At 42.4% G+C, this 25,050-nt stretch overlaps 2 protein-coding genes across 10 annotated transcripts in view; one reads left to right on the top strand and one right to left on the bottom strand.

The window, feature by feature from the left end:
- LOC127943300 (phospholipid-transporting ATPase IF) overlaps window positions 1-1,169 on the bottom strand; it is a 39,135-nt gene extending 37,966 nt beyond the window's left edge. For 3 of the 9 annotated variants that reach the window (XM_052539648.1, XM_052539640.1, XM_052539649.1), the window contains exon 1: window positions 926-1,137. In XM_052539648.1, coding sequence (XP_052395608.1) covers window positions 926-952 — 27 coding nt within the window. In that variant the 5' untranslated portion in view covers window positions 953-1,137. Of the gene's footprint in view, window positions 1-925 lie in introns of all 9 variants that reach the window. The other 6 variants (XM_052539645.1, XM_052539646.1, XM_052539643.1 and 3 more) reach the window with 4 other exon arrangements.
- A 6,682-nt stretch (window positions 1,170-7,851) lies between these two features.
- Window positions 7,852-25,050, top strand: part of LOC127943318 (uncharacterized) — a 368,782-nt gene continuing 351,583 nt past the window's right edge. The window contains exon 1 of the mRNA XM_052539688.1: window positions 7,852-9,958. Within this exon, the coding sequence (XP_052395648.1) occupies window positions 7,969-9,237 (1,269 nt within the window). The 5' untranslated portion in view covers window positions 7,852-7,968 and the 3' untranslated portion in view covers window positions 9,238-9,958. The remainder of the gene's footprint in view (window positions 9,959-25,050) is intronic.

Genomic DNA, 25,050 nt, shown 5'->3' with positions numbered 1-25,050 from the left:
TCATCAAAATTAAAAGAAATAAACATTTGAAATATATCACTCTGTTTGTAATGTATGAATATAATATAAAAGTTTCACTTTTTGAATGGAATTAGTGAAACAAATCAACTTTTTGCTGACATTCTAATTATATGACCAGCACCTATATACATGTATATATATGTATATATACACATACACACACACACACACACACACACACACACAGACAAACTTGCTAATTATATCTTGACTACAGTTAGCAACAAATAAAAAAAATATAATAAACGACAGAAAAGTACCTGTATATAATGCTCAAGAAATATTTACATAATAAATGCTTGCTTTAACGACATTTTAAATCATATACGGCGATATTGTTTCATTAAAATCTTAAGTTAATTATATTAGACAACAAACAGAGATATCTGACAGCATAGCAGGCCTAACTTACTAATATATGATATGACAGATGAACAACAGATTAATTCACTAGAGGGGAATTCTGCCTTCAGACCTCGAGAAGTCAACAGGTCAGATCACAGTCCACGAGTGACTGTCAAACTTCTGCAGCGCGAGATCTGTTGCAGCTAACGCCTTACACAACTGTCAGAAAGGAGGAAACAAACTAAACAAACAAATACATCAGCAGACCATACAAACAAAAACAACCCGCAATCACGAGGAGCCGCAAAACGACTTTAAAACAGCGCCGTTCACGTTGAATTAACTCTTTATTCGATCTCTCGATAACGTCATCTGACAGATTACAAAACAAACCATGATTTAATTCAAGCGAAACTTTGACCCGCGGCTTTATTAAACGCACTTCAATTCGTCGCGAGATGATTTAAATAGCCAGACCTTCCACGCTAGCCTTTATAACGAGACTTACCAAAGCAGCAAAGCAGCAAAGTAAGGAAGTTAAGAGTTAAAGGGCTCGTACCAGCTGCTGTCGGATCCAGCGGATCATCCTGTCTGAGCGCGCTCCCGCGACACTGATCCCCGCAGAGGCGACACGAGCGCTCCGCTCCGCATCACAGGACAGACGAGCGAGCACCGCGCACGCAAAGACCCCGGTCCATCCCGCGGCTTGAACCCAACGCGTCGAAGTGGAAACACACACACACCGACTGCGATCGACGGAGACGACTTCTGTCTGACAACATCCCGGAAGTGACGTCACCGCGACCCGAGCGCGTCACACCTACCAAAGGAATTCGTTCTTGCAGTGTTAGTGCAAACCAGTGGGGTAATGTAATAAAGTAATAGTACTTCGTTACAGTACTCAAGTATTTTTGGGGAGAATCTGTACTTGAGTTCGAATATTTCTGTCAACTTTCACTAAAATTAACTATGGATTTATAAGAAACTCAATAGTGTAGTAACCTTTTTTTGGCCTATTGATTAGGCCTACTATTTGTATTACCAGTTTTACTACAGATTTACTACAAACACCATGGTTAAACTATGATTAGCATAGCAAATAATGGTAAATTGGTAGTTACCATTTATCTGTAGTAAAACCAAGTGTATAAAACTTATTAAAAATGGATACTTTTACTCCGATGCATTTCCCCGAAGTATATTCGTTTTAATGTTTTAAATAATTTCATATATCAGTATTAAACGTTTTGTTTGAAACCAAGCATTATCTATGCATTTGTAACTGCAAGAAAAATGCATCCATGTCCCCTCTGAGCTGCATTGAACTGTGTAAGTGAATCTAAATGACAGTTCAGATGCAGATTCCAGACAAGTTCTCTGATGTTGGAATGGAAGAGTCTTTATACCAGATAAAGTGGCTCTTAACACAAAACTGAACATAATCAAACTCTGTGTACGTGTATATATATTCTTTTCATACTTAAGTACAATAAATATCACATATTTTAAAACTTTTACTCAAGTAATATTCTAAATGATGACTTCATCTTCTACCAGATACATTTTCTAGTAACATATCTCTACTTTTACTTCCGTACTTCATCCACTACTGGTGTTAACTCACAAGAAAGAATCACATTTTTATTGACTGAAATACAGACTCTGACATTCCTGACACAGTCATCATCATGTAATTGTCATTTTAAGGGAACATTTCAGCCAAAAATGAAGATTATGTCATCATTTACTCAACCTCAGGTCCTTCCACTCCCATTTGCTCCCACAATAAGCTGGAAAAGGATATATATAAAACATTAACACATTACATATATAAAGTGAAAGAGTGAAGTGACATTCAGCCAAGTATGGTGACCCATACTCAGAATTTGTGCTCTGCATTTAACCCATCCGAAATGCACACACAAAGAGCAGTGAACACACACACACACTGTGAGCACACACCTGGAGCAGTGGGCAGCCATTTATGCTGCGGCGCCCAGGGAGCAGTTGGGGGTTCGATGCCTTGCTCAAGGACACCTAAGTCGTGGTATTGAAGGTGGAGAGAGAGCTGTTCATGCACTACCCCCACCCACAATTCCTGCCGGTAACAGGACTCGAACTCACAACCCTTCGATTGGGAGTCCAACCCTCTAACCATTAGGCCACGACTTCCCAGAAAGTGGGAACAAAACGGGGGGCTCAATATACAGTGGGGCTCAAACGTTTGGGCACCTGCAGGTAAATATTTGTATTAAATGTGCATAAAGAAAAATCTCCAAAAGGCATCAAAATACAGATTAGACATTCTTATAATATGTCAAAAAAAATTAGATTTTTTATTTCCATCATTTACACTTTCAGAATAACAGAAAACAAAAAATGGTGTCTGCAAAAGTTTGGGCACCCTGCAGAGTTTATAGCATGCACCGCCTCCTTTGGAAAGCTGAGACCTGACAGGGTCATTGATTGTTCTCAATCATCATCTTGAACGACCAGGTGATGTCAATCTCAAAGGTTTTAAATGCCCCAAATCATCTGACCTTGCCCCAACAATCAGCACCATGGGTTCTTTTGAGCAGTTGTCTAGAAAACTGAAACTGAAAAAGTTGACGCTCACAAAGCAGGAGAACGCTATAAGAAGAGAGCAAATTCTTTTCAGATGCCAATATCCTCTGTTCGGAATGTAATTAAGAAATGGCAGTCATCAGGAACTGTGGAAGTTAAAGCAAGATCTGGAAGACCAAGAAAAATATTAGAAAGAAATATCCCTCCAGAAAGATCTGGCAGAAAATCAAATTGAACAAAAATCAGTGTTTGAAGTTTGCAAACGAACACAAAGACAAGCCTGATGCATTTTGAAAACAAGTTCTGTGGACAGATGAGGTTTAAATATAACTTTTCGGCCAGAATGAGCAAAGGTACGTTTGGAGAAGAAAGGGCACAGAATTAAATGAAAAGAACCCCTGTCCAACTGTTAAGCAGGGGGGAGGATCAATCATGTTTTGGGGTTGTATTGCAGCCAGTGGCACAGGGAACATTTCACGAGTAGAAGGGAAAATGGATTCAAAAAAATTTCAGCACATTTTGGATGCTAACTTGATGATTGATCTGTGAAAAAGCTGAAGTTAAAGAGAGGATGGCTTCTACAAATGGATAATGATCCTAAACACACCTCAAAATCCACTGGATTACAACAAGAGGCATAAACTGAAGGATTTGCCATGGCCTTCATAATCTCCTGACCTCAACATAATTGAAAATCTATGGATAGACCTTAAAAGAGCAGTGCATGACAGACAGCCCAGAAATCTCAAAGAACTGGAAGACTTTTGGACCCACTTTATATTACGTGGCCTTAACTACTATGTACTTACATTTTAATTAATAATTTAGTACAATGTACTTATTGTGTACATACATGTTTTTACATTGTACTTATATTTAAAAAACAACAACATGCAATTACAACTGTATTTAATTTCTGTAATATCATTTATAATTACACGGTTGACCCATACTTCACACCTTAACCCACCCTTAAACTTAACCATACCTCCAACCCTCTCCCTAACCTTACCCCTATCCCACCTCAATAGCAGCAAAAGTCTTTTACAATACAATGTGAACACAGTAAGTACATTGTACTTATTTTTTTATGTAAGTGCATAGTAGTTAAGGCCACCTAATATAAAGTGGGACCTTTGTAAGGAATATTGGGCGAAGATACCTTAAACAAGAATTGAAAGACTCTTGGCTGGCTACAAAAAGCGTTTTCAAACTGTGATACTTCCCAAAGGGGGCAGTACAAGGTATAACAGTTTTTCTCAGTCACTTTGGTATAGGTGTCCAGTGATGGAGGTGGGGACGATGATCCGGGTCCCGGATGTCCCACAGGTCACCCCTTGTCAGGCTGGCGAGTACCAAATACCTGTGAGTATCAAGGGGAGTACATATCCGGCCTTGGTGGATTCAGGATGTAACCAAACCTCAATCCATCAAAGTCTGATTCAACCGGGGGCATTGGATACAAGCCACGTGATTAAGGTGTGGTGCGTACACGGGGATGTGGTGGAGTATCCGGTTGTCCCAATTATTATCCAATTCCGGGGACAAAAGCATAGTGTAGAGGTGGCGGTTAGTCCCCACCTCCGGTATCCGATAATTTTGGGAAAGGATTGGCCCGCGTTTATGATTTTATTGGGGTCGTTATGTGCGGATCCCTCTTGGGGAAATAAGGCACGGAAGGAGACCGTGCGGGTACAGGTGGGAGAAACTGAGCCAGGACCGTTGGGGTCTGCTTCAGGGGAACCGAACGAAATCGGGAGACTGATTCTCTCGGAGCGTGATGACTTTCCTCTGGAGCAGTCATTCATGACAACGTGCGCAGGTGGTGCGCGTCTTGTCCGGAATGTCAGTTGGTGAACCCACCGGCTGCCCCAAAAGCGCCTTTGTGCCCTCTTCCTTTAATGCAGATCCACTTTGAGAGAATTGGTATGGATCTCATCGGGCCATTAGAGCGATCGGCAAGAGGACATCGCTTTGCATTAGTCATAGTTGATTATGCAACACGATATCCTGAAGCGGTGGCCCTCCGCAACATTTCCGCTAAAAGTTTTGTGGATGCCATGTTTCGTCTTATCTCCCGGGTGGGGGTTCCAAAAGAAATTCTCACCGATCAGGGCACGGCGTTTATGTCACGTACGCTACGCGCACTGTACGGATTATTGGGCATTAAATTGATCCGAACTAGCGTCTATCACCCACAAACCGACGGCCTGGTCGAACGATTTAACTCCAAAACATTCAAAACTCCAAACATTTGGGCGGCTATCAATGGAGAATTTGTTGAGACCGAGCTGGGCGTGGTAGTTCGCAGCCGGCCATATCGCTTACCTGATCATAAGAAAAAAGTAGTTCAGACTGAATTAAACGCTATGCTCGACATGGGGGTAATAGAAGAATCCAATAGTAACTGGGCGAGCCTGATAGTTTTAGTTCCGAAAACGGACGGCTCAGTCCGGTTCTGTGTGGATTACCGCAAGGTGAATGTTGTGTTGAAATTCGACGCGTATCCAATGCCCCGGGTTGACGAGTTGCTTGACCGGCTAGGCATGGCTCGTTTTTATTCGACACTGGACTTAACAAAGGGCTATTGGCAGATCCCCTTGTCTCCATTGTCCAGAGAAAAGACAGCTTTCACAACGCCGTTTGGATTACACCAATATGTTACCCTTCCATTTGGCTTGTTCGGGGCACCAGCTACCTTTCAGCGTCTCATGGATAAGATTCTGCGGCCCCATGCTGCATATGCAGCTGCCTACCTGGATGATATCATTATATTTAGTAATGATTGGCAGCAGCATATGCAGCATCTGAGGGCTGTCCTGAGGTTGCTGAGGGGAGCGGGGCTCACGGCCAACCCAAAGAAATGTGCGATTGAGCGTGTGGAAGTAAGGTATCTGGGCTTCCACTTAGGGCACGGACAGGTGCGTCCCCAAATTGATAAGACAGCCGCTATTGCGACCTGCCCATGTCCCAAGACCAAAAATGAGGTAAGGCAGTTCTTGGGGCTGGCGGGATATTATAGACGGTTTATTCCTAATTATTCGGAACATACCAGCCCTTTGACTGACCTTACTAAAAAGGAGGTGCCAGATACGGTCCAGTGGACGGAGCCGTGTCAGCAGGCCTTTACCCAGGTCAAGGCTGCTCTGTGTGGCGGGCCGTTGTTACACTCTCCTGATTTTTCTCTCCCTTTTCTGTTGCAGACAGATGCGTCGGACAGGTGGCTGGGAGCAGTCCTGTCCCAGGAGATAGAGGGGGAGGAACGGCCGGTGCTGTACATTAGCCGGAAGCTCTCGAAGAGAGAGGCTAAGTACAGCACCATTGAAAAAGAGTGCCTTGCCATCAGATGGGCCGTCCTCACCAAAAGGCAAAAATTATCATCACCTGTTTCATGTTTCAGTAATTGGCGTGGAGAGAGTATAAAACGCAAGGAAAGACGGAAGCAAGAGAGAGAGAGAGACGGACTGCTGACCCGAACCGGAAACAGAAACCGGAAGGAGTAAACTGAAAGTGTTTGGCAAACGTGTCAGAATAGAAGTCACTACTTGGTGTTTGTAAAGTTTCATTATTTTTGTTAAATAAATACGTCAGCAGTCCAGCCGATCCCTTTGTCCTCTTCCTTTCCTCCAACGAACGTACTACATGTACCAAAGCAACTTTTTTGACATATTATAAGAATGTCTAATCTGTAACTTGATGCCTTTTGGAGATTTTTCCATCTTTTCTTGGCTTCTTAATTTTACCTGGATTGCCCAAACCTTCGAGCCCAACTGTGTATATATATTGTGACGGGCACTCCCAGAGGAATCAGCGTCGCCCTAGAAACCAAAGCAAAACACCTGCACATTCTCGTCACCGGCTGATCGGTCACAGCTGCTCCCCCTCAGCCAGCACATTTAAAAGGAGCACATGTTACACTCAGAAGAGGTTCTCGAACCGTATGCAACGCTGGTCTAACCCCTCTCTTCTACCTTCACAGAAAGCAGCGAGTGACCGACAGCCCACACACTTTGGAGCACATCAGGACACCCACTTTCCCCTTGATTGTCACAGAAGAGCACGGAGAGCACACGGGAAGCACCAACCAGTTGAAGGCGGATCAGGACACTTCACCAGACACCCTTCACTTTTCAATAAATCCACCCTCCGGGGCATTTAATTCACGCACCTCTTGTCAAGTGTTTCTTCACCCCGTGACAATATATATATATATATATATATATATATATATATATATATATATATATATATATTTCTTCCAAAAGGGTAAAAAACTCAATAGGTGTAACTCATTTGCTCTGCAATCAAAACTCTTTTGGATGAATTGCAGATTTCAAATGGCAAGAAGCAATTCAATTAATTAGATTGACCTTTTTTGGTTAGTAAATACTGACATCATTTTCGATTTTTGGTTAACTTTATTGGTAGTCTTGAAATAAGCGGAACAGAATACAGTTTTAATAAAGCAATAAACCTCTGCTATTGTTTTACTTTATCACATCCTTATCACTAAAATAAAGCATCAAAGCAGTACTGTGAAATATAGTAACCAAACACAGTCCTCATATCTGTATTACCTATATTTACCTAACCCTATTAAAAATAATGACAGTGGATAATGTTTGATTCTTAAAATAGTTACTAAGATACATAGTACCTAAAAGCAATACATATCTGAATAAATAGCATTAAAGGTCCTAAATAGTTAATCTATACTGAGAGAAAGATGCAATCATGATATTGTGATTCAGTTACTTTATGGGGAACAGATGCAAATGACCGCAGCAGTAGTTCACTGCACTGAAGTCTGTACATACAGTATTAACCTGTCAGAGAGGTCTATGTCATTTCAGCATCCAGCCAGAGACTCTCGATTAGCTTAAAAACATCACAGCTGTCTGAATTTCTGCCCCCAAAGATTATTGTTATAAACACGAGCCGCGTCTAAAAGGCAAAGGGGGAGGAGTTGCTTCAATTTATAACAACGTTTTCAGGATTTCTCAGAGGGCAGGCTTCAAGTATAACTCGTTTGAAGTAATGGTGCTTCATATAACATTATCCAGAGAAACCAATGTTAATGATAAATCCCCTGTTATGTTTGTACTGGCTACTGTATACAGGCCACCAGGGCACCATACAGACTTTATTAAAGAGTTTGGTGATTTTACATCCGAGTTAGTTCTGGCTGCAGATAAAGTCTTAATAGTTGGTGATTTTAATATCCATGTCGATAATGAAAAAGATGCATTGGGATCAGCATTTATAGACATTCTGAACTCTATTGGTGTCAGACAACATGTTTCAGGACCTACTCATTGTCGAAATCATACTCTAGATTTAATACTGTCACATGGAATTGATGTTGATAGTGTTGAAATTATTCAGCCAAGTGATGATATCTCAGATCATTATTTAGTTCTGTGTAAACTTCATATAGCCAAAATTGTAAATTCTACTTCTTGTTACAAGTATCGAAGAACCATCACTTCTACCACAAAAGACTGCTTTTTAAGTTATCTTCCTGATGTATCCGAATTCCTTAGCATATCCAAAACCTCAGAACAACTTGATGATGTAACAGAAACTATGGACTCTCTCTTTTCTAGCACTTTAAATACAGTTGCTCCTTTACGCTTAAGAAAGGTTAAGGAAAACAGTTTGACACCATGGTATAATGAGCATACTCGCACCCTAAAGAGAGCAGCCCGAAAAATGGAGCGCAGCTGGAGGAAAACAAAACTAGAGGTATTTCGTATTGCTTGGCGGGAAAGTAGCATATCCTACAGAAAAGCATTAAAAACTGCTAGATCTGATTACTTTTCTTCTCTTTTAGAAGAAAACAAACATAACCCCAGGTATTTATTCAATACAGTGGCTAAATTAACGAAAAATAAAGCCTCAACAAGTGTTGACATTTCCCAACACCACAGCAGTAATGACTTTATGAACTACTTTACTTCTAAAATCGATACTATTAGAGATAAAATTGCAACCATTCAGCCGTCAGCTACAGTATCACATCAGACAGTCCACTATAGACCCCCTGAGGAACAGTTCCACTCATTCTCTACTATAGGAGAGGAAGAATTGTATAAACTTGTTAAATCATCTAAACTTACAACATGTATGTTAGACCCTATACCATCTAAGCTCTTAAAAGAGGTGCTTCCAGAAGTCATAGGTCCTCTTCTGACTATTATTAATTCCTCATTGTCATTAGGATATGTCCCCAAAACCTTCAAACTGGCTGTTATTAAGCCTCTCATAAAAAAGCCACAACTTGACCCCAGAGAACTAGTTAATTAAAGACCAATCTCGAATCTCCCTTTTCTGTCCAAGATACTAGAAAAGGTGGTATCCTCACAATTATATTCCTTCTTAGAGAAAAATGGTATATGTGAGGATTTCCAGTCAGGATTTAGACCGTATCATAGTACTGAAACTGCTCTCCTTAGAGTTACAAATGATCTGCTCTTATCATCTGATCGTGGGTGTATCTCTCCATTAGTTTTATTGGATCTTAGTGCTGCGTTTGACACAATTGACCACAACATTCTTTTGCATAGACTTGAACACTTTGTTGGCATCAGTGGAAGTGCATTAGCATGGTTTAAATCGTACTTATATGATCGCCATCAGTTCGTAGCAGTGAATGAAGATGTATCATATCGATCACAAGTGCAGTATGGAGTACCTCAAGGCTCAGTTCTAGGGCCGCTACTCTTCACGCTTTATATGTTACCCTTGGGAGATATCATCAGGAAACATGGTGTTAGCTTTCACTGTTATGCTGATAATACGCAGCTCTATATTTCCTCGCAGCCCGGTGAAACACACCAATTTGAAAAACTAATGGAATGCATAGTCGATATAAAAAATTGGATGACGAGTAATTTCTTACTGCTAAATTCAGAAAAAACAGAGGTGTTAATCATAGGGCCTAAAAACTCTGCTTGTAATAACCTAGAACACTGTCTAAGACTTGATGGTTGCTCTGTCAATTCTTCGTCATCAGTTAGGAACCTAGGTGTGCTACTTGATCGCAATCTTTCCTTAGAAAGCCACGTTTCTAGCATTTGTAAAACTGCATTTTTCCATCTCAAAAATATATCTAAATTACGGCCTATGCTCTCAATGTCAAATGCAGAAATGTTAATCCATGCATTTATGACTTCAATGTTAGACTATTGTAATGCTTTATTGGGTGGTTGTTCTGCACGCTTAGTAAACAAACTACAGCTAGTCCAAAATGCAGCAGCAAGAGTTCTTACTAGAACCAGGAAGTATGACCATATTAGCCCGGTCCTGTCCACACTGCACTGGCTCCCTATCAAACATCGTATAGATTTTAAAATATTGCTTATTACTTATAAAGCCCTGAATGGTTTAGCACCTCAGTATTTGAATGAGCTCCTTTTACATTATACTCCTCTACGTCCGCTACGTTCTCAAAACTCAGGCAATTTGATAATACCTAGAATATCAAAATCAACTGCGGGCGGCAGATCCTTTTCCTATTTGGCGCCTAAACTCTGGAATAACCTACCTAACATTGTTCGGGAGGCAGACACACTCTTGCAGTTTAAATCTAGATTAAAGACCCATCTCTTTAACCTGGCATACACATAACATACTAATATGCTTTTAATATCCAAATCCGTTAAAGGATTTTTAGGCTGCATTAATTAGGTAAACTGGAACCGGAACACTTCACATAACACCGTACTTTCTACATCATTAGAAGAATGGCATCTACGCTAATATTTGTCTGTTTCTCTCTTGTTCCGAGGTCACCGTGGCCACCAGATCCAGTCTGTATCCAGATCAGATGGTCACTGCAGTCGCCCGGATCCAGTACGTATCCAGACCAGATGGTGGATCAGCACCTAGAAAGGACCTCTACTGCCCTGAAAGACAGCGGAGACCAGGACAACTAGAGCCCCAGATACAGATGCCCTGTAAAGACCTTCTCAGAGGAGCACCAGGACAAGACCACAGGAAACAGATGATTCTTCTACACAATCTGACTTTGCTGCAGCCTGGAATTGAACTACTGGTTTCGTCTGGTCAGAGGAGAACTGGCCCCCCAACTGAGCCTGGTTTCTCCCAAGGTTTTTTTCTCCATTCTGTCACAGATGGATTTTCGGTTCCTTGCCGCTGTCGCCTCTGGCTTGCTTAGTTGGGGTCACTTCATCTACAGCGATATCATTGACTTGATTGCAAATTAAAACAGACACTATTTCAACTGAACAGAGATGACATAACTGAATTCAATGATGAACTGTTTAAAGCACTATATAAATAAAGGTGATTGATTGATCATGTTTTTACATGTTCAGTTAATGGATGGGTAAACAGACAGACGGACAGATGATAAACAGACAGACAAACAGACAGACAGATAGATGATAGACAGACAGACATACAGATAGATGATAGACAGATAGACAGACAGACAGATGATAGACAGACAGACAGATAGATGATAGACAGATAGACAGACAGACAGATAGATGATAGACATACAGACAGATAGATGATAGACAGATAGACAGACAGATAGATGATAGACATACAGACAGATAAATGATAGACAGACAGACAGATAGATGATAGACAGACAGACAGATAGATGATAGATAGACAGATAGATGATAGACAGACAGATAGATATTGATCGACAGACAGACAGACAGACAGATAGATGATAGACAGACATATAGATGATAGACAGACAGACATATAGATGATAGAAAGACAGACAGATAGATGATAGACAGACCGATAGATTATAGACAGACAGACAGATGATAGACAGACATACAGACAGACAGACAGACAGATAGATAGATGATAGACAGACATACAGACAGAGAGAGAGATAGATGATAGACAGACAGATATACAGACAGACAGACAGATAGATAACAGAAAGAAAGACAGACAGACACATAGATGATAGACAGACAGACAGACAGACAGACAGAGAGATAGATGATAGACAGACAGACAGATAGATGACAGACAGATAGACAGACAGATAGATAGATAGATAGATAGATAGATAGATAGATAGATAGATAGATAGATAGATAGATAGAAAGACAGACAGATGATAGACAGACAGATAGATGATAGACAGACAGATAGATAAATAGATGATAGACAGACAGACAGATAGATGATAGAAAGACAGACAGATAGATTGATGATATACAGACAGATAGATAGATAGATGATAGACAGACAGACAGATGATAGACAGACAGACAGATAGATGATAGAAAGACAGACAGATAGATAGATAGATAGATAGATAGATAGATAGATAGATAGATAGATATATAGATAGATATATAGATAAATGATAGAAAGACAGACAGACAGATAGATAGATGGTAGACAGACAGATAGATAGATAGATAGATAGATAGATAGATAGATAGATAGATAGATAGATAGATAGATGATAGACAGACAGACAGATAGATAGATGATAGAAAGACAGATAGATAGATAGATGATAGACAGACAGACAGATAGATGGTAGATAGACAGATAGATAGATAGATGATAGACAGACAGACAGACAGATAGATAAATGATAGACAGACAGACAGACAGATGATAGACAGACAGACAGACAGACAGACAGACAGATAGATGGTAGATAGACAGATAGATAGATGATAGACAGACAGACGGATAGATGATAGACAGACAGATAGATGATAGACAGACAGACAGACAGACAGACAGACAGATAGATAGATAGATAGATAGATAGATAGATAGATAGATAGATAGATAGATAGATAGATAGATAGATAGATAGATAGATAGATAGATAGATAGATAGATAGATTTTCCTTTATTGTTTAACTTGGTATGATTATCACTCCATTCTCTGAAGGCCACTTCCGTCCAGGTGTCTTTTATAACTCAACAGCTCCAGCTTCAGGAATAAAAGAGAAATACACGAAGTGTCTTTTGATGATGTTCAAGTGCTCGTTTCATTTTTATTGGAGATATAGCTGTTCTGGATGAATGATGAGCGTCAAAAGTAATAATTTCTGTGAGTAACGTTTGTGAGGGACATGTGAAGAAAATGTTAATAAATTAATAAATATTAATACAAATATTTATTATCGAATGATATAATATTACTTGCTTGTAGGCTAAGTGTACGGAGCAGGAAAGAAACAGTAGGCTAAATCGTGCGCACGATTTACTAATTCGTTAAAACGATGTAATCGCACACGATTAATATTGCATTCCCTCGATTACATATAGTTAACTCGTTACACTCAATAGTTTGAAATACATATTAGTTTTAGTCGCTTTGTATTTATTTTATTTATTTATTTTACAACTGAGATGTACTGCATACAACCATTTACCTAAATAGATTTCTTAATTTTACAAGTTAGCTTATTATTTTATCACAATGAAATAATAAAATAATAATAAAAAAATAAAAAAAATCACATTAAACACTATTTCTGGTCTGAGTATTTCAAAAACTTCTTATCTACTGTTATTTTCATGCACAACCATCTCCAGGGTTTACAGACAATGGTCTGAAAAAGAGAAAATATCCAGTGAGCAGAAGTTGTGTGGACGCAAATGCCTTGTTGATGTTAGAGGTCAGAGGAGAATGGGCAGACTGGTTAGAGATAATAGAAAGTCAACAGTAACTCAAATAACCATTTGTTACAACCAAGATATGAAGAATACCAACTCTGAACACACAACACATCAAACCCTGAATCAGATGGTCTACAGCAGCAGAAGACCACACCGGGTGCTGCTCCTGGAAACAGAGACTCCAATTCACACAAGCTCAACAAAATTGGACAACAGAAGATTGGAAAAACATTGGCTGGTCTGATGAGTCATGATTTCTGCTGCAACATTCAGATGGTGGGGTCAGAATTTGGCGTAAAGAACATGAAAGCATGGATCCATTCTGCCTTGTCTCAATGGTTCAGGCTGGTGCTGGTAGTGTAATGGTATGAGGGATATTTTCTTGGCACCTTTGGGACCCTTAGTACCAACTGAGCATCATTTGCCAGAGCCTACCTGAGTATTGTTTCTGACCATGTCCATTCCTTTTTTTTTGACCACAATGTACCCATCCTCTGATGGACACTTCCAGCAGAATAATGCACCATGTCACAAAGCTTGAATCATCTCAGACTGGTTTCCTGAAGATGACAATGAGTTCACTTTACTCAAATGGGCTCCACAGTCACCGGATCTCAATCCAATAGAGCAGATTTGGGATGTGGAGAAACGGGAGATTCACATCATGGATGTGCAGCTGACTGCGTGATAATATGTCAATACTGACCAAAATCTGTTTCCAGCACCTTGTAGAATCTATGCCATGAAGAATTAAGGCAGTTCTTATGGCAAAAGTGGGTCCAACCTGGTACTAGCAAGATGTACCTGATAAAGTGGCCAGTGAGTTTATATGTATTTGGAAACCATTTATACACATTATTTATTAATTTATTTCTCAATAAACAAATTGTTTAAACTAAATTAAGCTCATTCAAACTGAGGTAGACAGATTTGTAATTTGAAATAATTGTTTTAGTCCTTGTGAGTGACAGTTCCCAAATGAAAAATGCCACCCATACTTTAAAACTCACAGGTTTCGTATGAAAAAATTATAATATTGAGAATAATGTTCTAATTTTTACAGCTTTTCCTTATATTTAATAACAGTTTACATGACAAAAAAAAAATTGCCATTAAAAAGAAAAGCACAAGATTAGCACAAGCATGCAAGTAGCAGCAATTAATCTTATTTATTGTTTTATGAAATCTGTTTTGTTTGTGTCATAAATTGATATTTTTCCAGTTCATGAATGCACCGTCTCCAGCTGTATTCATGTTACGTCATGTTGATTGTTTCATGTGGGTGTTGCCGCTGATCGTCTGATCTGCATTTCATTCCAACTGCCTATTTAACACCCTGTCTTTTGTCTCTTGTTTGTCAGATCGTTGTTTGAGGTCCTCCGTGTTAGATGTCTGTTTCTCATGTTCCTGCCTCGCTTTGTCTCCTGTTTCGGTTCGCTCTGGATTGTTACCTTCGCACACGGATTATCGTCACCTCACTCGGATCCACCACCACCGTCATCCTTACCAGCGCACTCAACTCACCTACTCACCAGTCTGTGCTGCCATCGAGGTTCCTGCGTCACTCTCCAACCTTCCATCATCACATCTTGTACAATAAACTCTGTTTACTCGCTTTTGCCTCCTGTCTCATTTACCAAGCGTCACAGAACGATCTGGACACTATGGAGGCAGCGAGTAGTCAACATTCCACCCTCGAAGAAATTCTCAGCGCCAGTGTTCAGAGGATGGACTCCCAGGAGAGGAGTCTTAATGACACTGGTCGCGCGGTTCAAGCCTTGGTGACGCAGGTGTCCGAGCTGACTCAACAGTTCCAGCTACTACGAGCTCCCACTGCGCCGCCCACACCGCCTGTTCTCCCAGTACCATCGGAAACCCCCTCCCAGCCGGAACTACGTCTCCCAATCCCAAAGACGTACTCGGGTGAGCCCAACTTCTGTAGAGCATTTCTAACCCGCTGTGACATTCACTTTTCCTTACAGCCCAGAACCTTTGCTAACGAAAGGGCCAAGGTGGCCTTCGTGTTGACGCTACTCTCTGGGAGGGTGGCATTATGGGGGACAGCGGTGTGGGAGAACCAGGATCCATGCTGGGCCTCGTTTCAGGCACTCTCCGCCGAGATGATACGGGTCTTCGATCGGGCCGTCGCAGGATGGGAGGCGGCCAGGAGGCTGGTGGAGTTACGCCAGCACGAGAGATCCGTCTCGGACTATTCTATCGAACTCCGGACTCTGGCAGTGGAGTGTCATTGGAACGAGGAGGCGCAGTGGGACATGTTCCTGCATGGACTGGTTGACCGCGTCCAGCAGGAGATCTACGCCATGGATCTCCCCACGTCCCTCAACGGACTCATCAAGCTGGCCTTGCAGGTAGACGCATGTCTGACACGGATGAAGAGGGGGAACTTACCTAGCACCACATCCAGGGGACCGGCAGACGTGCGATTTAGCGGTGGGTACGTGGCCAGCCCCTCCTACAATCACAAGCCCATGCAGGTAGGGCGAGCTCGGCTTTCCCGGGAGGAGAAGGAGAGGCGGAGGTCCCTTGGCCTGTGCCTCTACTGCGGGGGAGCCGGACATCAAGCCCACACCTGTCCATTAAAAGGGCCAGGCCCGGTAGTACATATGGGGCTACTATCGGGTGGGATCTCCCCCGAGAAGACCTCATCACCATCATCATCATCCTCTATGCTCCTCCAGGTAAGACTGAAGTGGTCAGCACAGACCCACCACTGTCAAGCACTACTGGACTCAGGGGCAGAGGGTAATTTCATGGACAGCTCATTGGCACACAAGCTCCACATTCCCCTCAGACCCTTTCCGCACAACATCATGGTTCACGCCCTCACTGGACAGCAACTCCCTACCATCTCATACATCACTGAAGACATCACACTCATCACATCTGGCAATCACTCTGAGACTATTTCCTTTCACATCCTTGACTCTCCCCTGGCACCCATTGCCCTCAGACACCCTTGGCTCCTCCTCCATAACCCCAAAAATAGACTGGTCCTCTAATTCCATTCTGTCCTGGTGTAAAAAGTGTCATGAGTCTTGTTTCGTGTCTGCCTGTCCATCTGTGTCTATGTCTGTGTTAAAGGAGGAGGCGGTGGATTTGTCTAACGTGCCCGCTGAGTACCTCCATCTGAAGGAAGTGTTCAGTAAGTCTCGTGCTGCTTCTCTTCCTCCGAACCGTCCATACGACTGTGCCATAGATTTATTGTCATGTAAGTCTCCGCCTAAAGGCAAACTTTATTCACTTTCTGTTCTGTTGATGTCTTCGGCCTTTGAGAGGTTGCAGGGAGCGTCAATTTTCACAAAACTGGACTTACACAATGCGTATTATTTGGTTCGGATCAGGGAGGGGGATGAATGGAAAACCACTTTTAACACCCCCAGAGGGCACTTTGAATATTTGGTTATGCCCTTCGGCCTTTCCAACTCCCCAGTGGTCTTCCAGGCACTCGTCAACAACGTGTCGACTGAGGGAATACGCATGGATCCCGAGAAAGTTAAGGCTGTGGTAGAGTGGCCAAGTGCAGATTCCCGTAAGGCCCTACAGAGGTTTCTGGGCTTCGCTAACTTCTACTGGTGTTTCATTCGCAACTTCAGCCAACTAGCCGCACCTCTGACTGCCTTGACCTCCGCCAAGACTGCGTTCAGGTGGTCAGACACAGCTGAGGCTGTGTTTGCCAAACTGAAGAGCTGTTTCATTTCAGCCCCTATTCTGATTATCCCTGACCCTACACGTCAGTTCGTGGTGGAGGTTGATGCGTCAGAGGTTGGGGTAGGAGCGGTGTTATCACAACGTTCTCCCTTAGATGACAAGGTCCATCCTTGCGCGTATTTTTCATATCGTTTATCTCCTGCAGAACAAAATTATGATATTGGTAACCGAGAATTGTTGCCAGTTAAGATGGCATTGGAGGAATGGCGACACTGGTTAGAAGGATCGGGGGTTCCTTTTATAGTATGGACTGACCACAAGAATTTAGAGTACATTAGCATCGGCAAAAGGTTGAACTCCAGGTAGGCTCGATGGGCACTTTTGTTCGGACGTTTTGACTTTACTATTTCGTACCGCCTGGGTTCCAAAAATATCAAACCCGATTCTTTGTCACGCATTTTTGACCATTCCGAACACCCGTCCACTCCCGAGTGTATTTTTCCTGAGACATTAGTGGTCTCCACTCTCACATGGGAGATCGAATCGAAGGTCAGAACGGCCTTAGAAGGGGTAACAGTGTATGATGTAGCTGTCCATCAGTGTAAACAATGTGCAAAGTAATTAAACCAAAAAGTACACGATTTATAAAGTTATTGGCTTCTAAAGTAAGGAGTCAACTCTGAATCGCTGAAACGAGTCGTTATAGATTTCAGATCTTTTGCCCATCTCTATGTACGTCACTAGGAACACTTTGCATAATAATCTCCGCCTACCGTCTTGGGAGAAATGGAACTCTGACCAGCCACATCACACTAGATTTTATTACCGCCCTCCCAGGGCAACATGGTTGTTTTAACCGGGGTGGACCGGTTCTCGAAGGCAACCCACTTTATTCCCTATTCCAAATTACCCTCAGCCAAGGAGACCGCGTTGACCGTCGTAGACCACGTCTTTCGTTTACATGGCCTCCCAATTGACGTGGTTTCCGACAGGGGACCCCAATTTCTGTCAAAATTTTGTTTGAGGTCCTCCGTGTTAGATGTCTGTTTCTCGTGTTCCTGCCTCGCTTTGTCTCCTGTTTCGGTTCGCTTTGGATTGTTACATTCGCACACAGATTATCGTCACCTCACTCGGATCCACCACCACCGTCATCCTTACCAGCGCACTCAACTCACCTACTCACCAGTCTGTGCTGCCATCGAGGTTCCTGCGTCACTCTCCAACCTTCCATCATCACATCTTGTACAATAAACTCTGTTTACTCGCTTTTGCCTCCTGTCTCATTTACCAAGCGTCACAGATATTGCATGTCATTGGAATGATTTGAAAATGACTTGACAATGGCAGAGTGGATGAGCAATGAGGTTTATGTTTGTAAATAAAACTAGATGTGTTGTGTGCTAATGTGCTGTTTTAGTGTGTTGCAAGACATTTAAGGAGGATGTTGTTTGTGCGCTGCCAGGGACTACTGGTTGCTAGGTGCTTACAGGACTTACAGGCCAAAGCAAAAGAGTCCTGTGTTCTCTAGATATGGAATTCTCCTGCAGGAGTCTGTTGGGATATGTCACTCATTTTAATGTCCCTCATGGTGATGATCAGAAACTGTTTTGAAGAATTTTGGTAACCAAATAGTTTCTGGTCCACATTTTTTTTTTTAATTTTGTTTTTTTTTATTATACATAAGGTAAACATAACACAACAACAGAACACAAAAAAAACAAACAAAAAAAACAAAACAACGACAAATAATAATAGTAATATGTAGAAGTATTAAATAGTATTTAAATAGTAAAAGCATGTATAATAATAATGATAATAATATTTAGTGGTGATGGTGATGTTGATATTGATAAAATCAATAATAACAATAATAATAATAACAACATTTATATCAATAATAATAGCAACAATAATAACAGTAATAATAGTAATAATAAATATGGCGATGATGATATTTTGTATTGAAAGTACAATTGCAATAGTTATATCAATATTAATATAATAACAACAACAATAGTAATGATAATAATAACAACAATAGTAATAAAAAAATGTAAATAAAAAAAATATACTAATAGTAATGCTAAGGATGGCGATTATGATAACACTTTTATCATACGGCAACAGTGATATCAATAATAATTATTGTAGTAATAATGATAATAATAATAATAATAATAATAATAATAATAATAATAATAATAATAATAATCATAATAATAACAGTACACACACGTGTGACATGCACCCACCACATACCACACCTCTCCTAGTCTTTTTTTTGTGTGTCAGTGTGCTTTTTATTTTTTTCCCTTCCTTCCCTTTATTCTTTTTCCCCTCTTTTTTCCTTTTTCTTTTCTCTTTCTTTTACAGTTAATATTTGTATGTATGCCTAAACTAAGGTGGTGCATTAAAAAGGTGAAGTGCATTATAATCAGCATTTGGTGCATTAAAATCATGTGTGGTATGTGTTAGATGTTGACTTGATTTGGTTATCAATATCATTATTATCATCATCATTTCCTTTAACCATTTATTTATTCATTTATTTATTTATTTTAATCATTTAATATATACGTTATACCATTACCACCCTTATATCAAGCAAATTATCATCACATCACCATCATTCCATCACTGTTAAATGTTTCTATGATATTTAAAATATTAATAACCATAATGTCAATAATAATTATAATAATGAAAATACTCACACTATTACTAAAACCTTGTATAAATGTATAATAATAAATAAATACATAATTAATCGGGATGAGTTTGTCAGATTTGTAATAGTTGGATTAGGTCTGATCTGGAGTGTTGAGGTTCCGATATACAGTTGTAATGAGGTGTAAAATATTCTAGGGAGATGTAGTCTATGAGCAAATTTTTCCAGTGTGTTATGTGAATAGTGCTTCGGAATTTCCAGTTCAAGAAGATAGTTTTCTTGGTGATGGCTAAGGCTACAAGGAGCATCCTTTTGTTTGTTATTTCCTGATTGAGAGCTGATAGATCACCTAGAAAACAGAGTAAGGGGGATAATGAGATGTGGGAGCCCAGGAGGCGGGACAGGGATTCAGTGACGTCTTTCCAAAAGTGTTTAATGGGTGGGCAGTGCCATGTGGCATGGATATATGTGTCCGGACAGTTTTGTGAGCAGTGTGAGCAAATTTCTGATGTGAATCCCATTTTAGCCAGCCTTTCCCCAGTGTAGTGTGTTCTATGAAGAGTCTTATACTGTATGAGCTGAAGGTTGGCGTTTTTAGTCATGGAGTAAATATTTTTACTAATTTGAGTCCAGAAGTCGGTTTTAGGAGCAATCGAAAGGTCTTCTTTCCGTTTGATTGTTGGTAAAGTTATATGGTTTTATTTGAATTAGCTATAATTTTGTATATTTTGGAAACAGTAGCATAGCCAGAAAAGAGATTTTGGGTGTGCATATGAAAATCTGGGTGTGCCACATTTATTGTCATATTACTGTGCAAAAGTATGGGATAGTATTTTTGTCGCACTGCTTCCGTCCAACCATACTCGTAGTGGTTATTTGCAGGTCGTGTCAACATGTAGTTAATTGTTCAATGTAATAATTTTCTTCCAAATTCGATAATTTTGAACTTCTGGTACGATACTTGGACATTTCCAATCTGGCAACACTGTCTGTTGATGTTGGGCCCGGGGAGGGAGAAACATCCTCATCAGGTGTAACGTTAATGCCTTGTGTCCGGCTGTCCATCAAGCCAAGGTTTTTTGCTAAAAAAATTAAGAAAGGAGCTCTGCGACATATTGCTAGCTAGCAATGTTCAATCAAAAATGATCTGTTTATATCATAGACTGCTGGGGTCACAGTCAGCTTGTCACGGTTTTCCGCTGCCTGAAGGAATACGGAGTCGAGGATAAACAGAATAAGGCTTTTAATATATCCAACACAGGGGATATCCAACATGGAGCACAGAGGTAGACACACGTAAGTAGCAAGTGTCACAAGTGAGCACAAGTGAGCACAAGTGAGAAGACCCGACAAAACAGAACTGAAGGGACACGGCTTAAGAACAACAGATAATTGGGGAAACACAGGTGGATGGAATCATTAAATTAACAGGGACATGGAACACATGAGGAAGATAATGGACACACCTGGGAACTAATCAAACACGGAAAGACAGAAACTGGGTCACGGGCAAAAACACACTAAATGAGTCCAGGTGTGTGACAGTACTCCCCCCTCCCGGTAGGTGCGTCCTCGCACCGTAGAAACAACAGGGGGAGGCGTGGGTGGGAACTTGGGAGGAGGTTCCGGTGGAGGACGGACTCCCAGGAGGGAGCCAGCAGACAGGGACCACAGAAGGAGGAGCCAGGGAGGAGACGACGGAGGGAGGAGCCAGGGAGGAGACAGGAGCAGGAGGAGCCAGATGGTCCACCAGAGACCAGCCAGGACGGAGATCCAAGGTGGGGTCGACGGCGGGAGGAGCCATGGTGAAGGAAGGGTCGACGACACCAGGGGGCCGACAGGCGGAGACTGCACCGGTGGGTGAGGAGCCAAAGATGGAGCAGCACAGCCGCAGAGCCAGGGTGACGTCGAGGATCCGGAGGGCCTAGGTGGAGCTGAAGGCTCAGGCGACCAAGGTGGAGGCGGGGTCCCGGCAGACCGCTGTGGAGCCGGAGTGACCGAGGATGGAGGTGGAACCGGAGGGAAGGAGGAGCCTGACAGAGCCGGAGGGATGGAGTGACGAGGTGGAACCAGAGGAGTGGAGTCCCGAGGCGGCGGATGGTCGACGACTGACCAAGGTGGAGCCGGAGGGACGAGGGAGCCCGGTGGAGCAGGTGGGATGACAGGCCACGGTGGAGACGAGGGAGCTAAGAGCCAAGGCGGAGCCGCTGGGTCGAAGGACCGAGGAGGAGTCCAGGGCTCGGAGGCTGGAGGCGGAGACAGGGCCTTAACACGCCAAGGCGGAGCTGGAGACTGGCAGTCCAGCGGCGAACCACCGCGCCCCGATGGCGCGGAATGAGGGTGAGCTGCGGGACTGACTGGCACCAGCAGGGATGACGAGGAACTGGCTGGTCTAGGAGGAGGAGAGAGGAGAAGGGTGGGAGGAAGGACAGGAGGATCAGGACTGGACGGAACCAGCGAAAGAGGAGTAGAGGGACCAGCAGGTTTGGGAGGAGGCGGGAGAGGGAGGCTGGGAGGGAATACAGGAGACACAGAAGATTCAGGGCTGGGCGGAACCAGCGGTGAAACAGAAAAATCATGGCTGGGCGGAACCAGCGGAGACACAGAAAATTCAGAGCTGGGCGGAACCAGCGGAGACACAGAAGATTCAGAGCTGGGCGGAACCAGCGGAGACACAGAAGATTCAGAGCTGGGTGGAACCAGCATAGACACAGAAGATTCAGAGCTGGGCGGAACCAGCGGAGACACAGAAGATTCAGAGCTGGGCGGAACCAGCGGAGACACAGAAGATTCAGAGCTGGGCGGAACCAGCGGAGAAACAGAAAACTCAGGGCTGGGCGTAACCAGCGGAGAAACAGAAAACTCAGGGCTGGGCGTAACCAGCGGAGAAACAGAAAACTCAGGGCTGGGCGGAACCAGCGGAGAAACAGAAGATTCAGAGCTGGGCGGAGCCAGCGGAGATACAGGAAACTCAGGGCCGGGCGGAACCAGCGGAAATGGAGCAGAGGAAATGACTGGAGGAGGTAGGAGTGGGAGACTGAGAGGGTATACAGGGGAATCAGGGCTGGACGGAACCAGCGGGGAAACAGGAATATTAGGGATTACCTCCGTAGACCAGTCCATCAGATCCAGAACTTGCTCCATATAACTTTCAGAGACTGTATACAGCTCACCCTCAGTTGCAGGAGTGTGGGCAGGGCTTTCCTCCATGCCCTCGATCTCCACGAGGACTCCCACGATGCACAGTGTTGCCGGCTCACACACCTGGTCAGTCGCGCTCTCGAGATCCGGCTCCCTGTCAGTGGATGGCTCGGACTCTGCGGCTGCGGTGGGCTCTGGCTCCGTGCGGCGTGATGGTGGCTGGCTGGTCTCTGGGTCGGGAGTGGGGCTGGCGAGGTCCTCTATGGGGCAGACGGTGAGAGGTGACCCATTTCTCGCCAGAGTCCACTCCACGTATGCGGCAAAATCCTCTCGAGGACCATCTTCGGACGACAACGCTCTGCATTTGGAGTTCAGGCTGGTGTTGTAGAAGGTGCAGAGCGCGCCGTCCGGGTAGCTGGTGGCATTAGCTAATAGGAAAAACTGTTTGGTATGGTCCTCGAGAGAACGTCCTTCCTGCTTCAGCAGGAGGATGAGGAATTCGGGACGATAGAGGGGATCCATAGACACTAAGAAACAAAAAGACTTTGAAAACACAAAAACAAAACGGAGGGAAAAAACACGCAGTTTTCTATTTTCTTTTTCTGGTCGGGTCTTCTGTCACGGTTTTCCGCTGCCTGAAGGAATACGGAGTCGAGGATAAACAGAATAAGGCTTTTAATATATCCAACACAGGGGATATCCAACATGGAGCACAGAGGTAGACACACGTAAGTAGCAAGTGTCACAAGTGAGCACAAGTGAGCACAAGTGAGAAGACCCGACAAAACAGAACTGAAGGGACACGGCTTAAGAACAACAGATAATTGGGGAAACACAGGTGGATGGAATCATTAAATTAACAGGGACATGGAACACATGAGGAAGATAATGGACACACCTGGGAACTAATCAAACACGGAAAGACAGAAACTGGGTCACGGGCAAAAACACACTAAATGAGTCCAGGTGTGTGACACAGCTGCTGTTTGCTGATTGGTTGGCAGTCCAAATGTCAGCGGATATATTTTAACAAAAATAATTTTAAATGTAAATTACATTTTAACATTTTGAGTATTATGGCACCATATATTAGATTCTTGTTTCTGTGCCCCTGAGAGTATGATTTAAAATGTTCAGTAGCGTCACAGACAGAACCGCCAGATTCAAACTGCTTTCACGCGTTGGCTGGCACTGAGCCAGAGACAGATGCGCTCAGCGCTTGTCATATATCAGTGTTTTCAACCACATAATGTTTGTTTTAGGTTTCATACATTTAAATATACACAATCACTAGTAAAAAAAAAATACATTGGTAGTTTGTAAAATACACACTGATGTCTATAGAAGCAGCAAAAACTATCTAATCAAAAGTAATTTGCAGACGTGTTTTATTCACATATCGACACACATAGCAGAAAAATAAAGTTTACTCTATTCTTCGTCCAGTTCAACAGCCACTTACTTTCATGTATTTCGGGAGAAACTGGGGAATTCAAGTGCTGTACGTTAAATCTGGCTGACAGGACTCTGAACTGCAGCGCTCATCTCGTTAATAGATCAAGACAATTTATAAAGGTTTTTAAACGAAGAATCGCAATATCAGATAGTTGAAACGGTAAGCAAGTTTGTGTATATATTTTAATAAAAAATGAAAAACTAAAAACGAATACCGATACATTTCGGGGAGGATATATTAATAAAATCTGCTAATGCAGTAGGAAGATGAGTGTTGATAGTTCTGTTGTTGATTTTGGATAATACAGCTGATTTGAGTTGCAGATACATCAAGAATTGATTGCTCCCGATACCGTACTCCAAAGTTGGACAAAGTTGTTAGACTGAAAAATGTGCTTTAAATGTGAGATGCCCTTTTGTGCCCATTTATGAAAATTTAGTGTTTTTTTGTTGCTTGTGAAATCAGGGTTATTCCAGAGTGGGGTGAGTTCAGATGGGGCCTGATTGGAGTTTGTGATGTGATGATATTTGCACCAGGC

The sequence above is a fragment of the Carassius gibelio genome, chromosome A22 (genome assembly GCF_023724105.1).
Source record: "Carassius gibelio isolate Cgi1373 ecotype wild population from Czech Republic chromosome A22, carGib1.2-hapl.c, whole genome shotgun sequence".
Taxonomy (NCBI): Eukaryota; Metazoa; Chordata; class Actinopteri; order Cypriniformes; family Cyprinidae; genus Carassius; species Carassius gibelio.
Note: the sequence above shows the minus strand (reverse complement) of the source record. Positions and strands in the feature narration are given on the sequence as shown.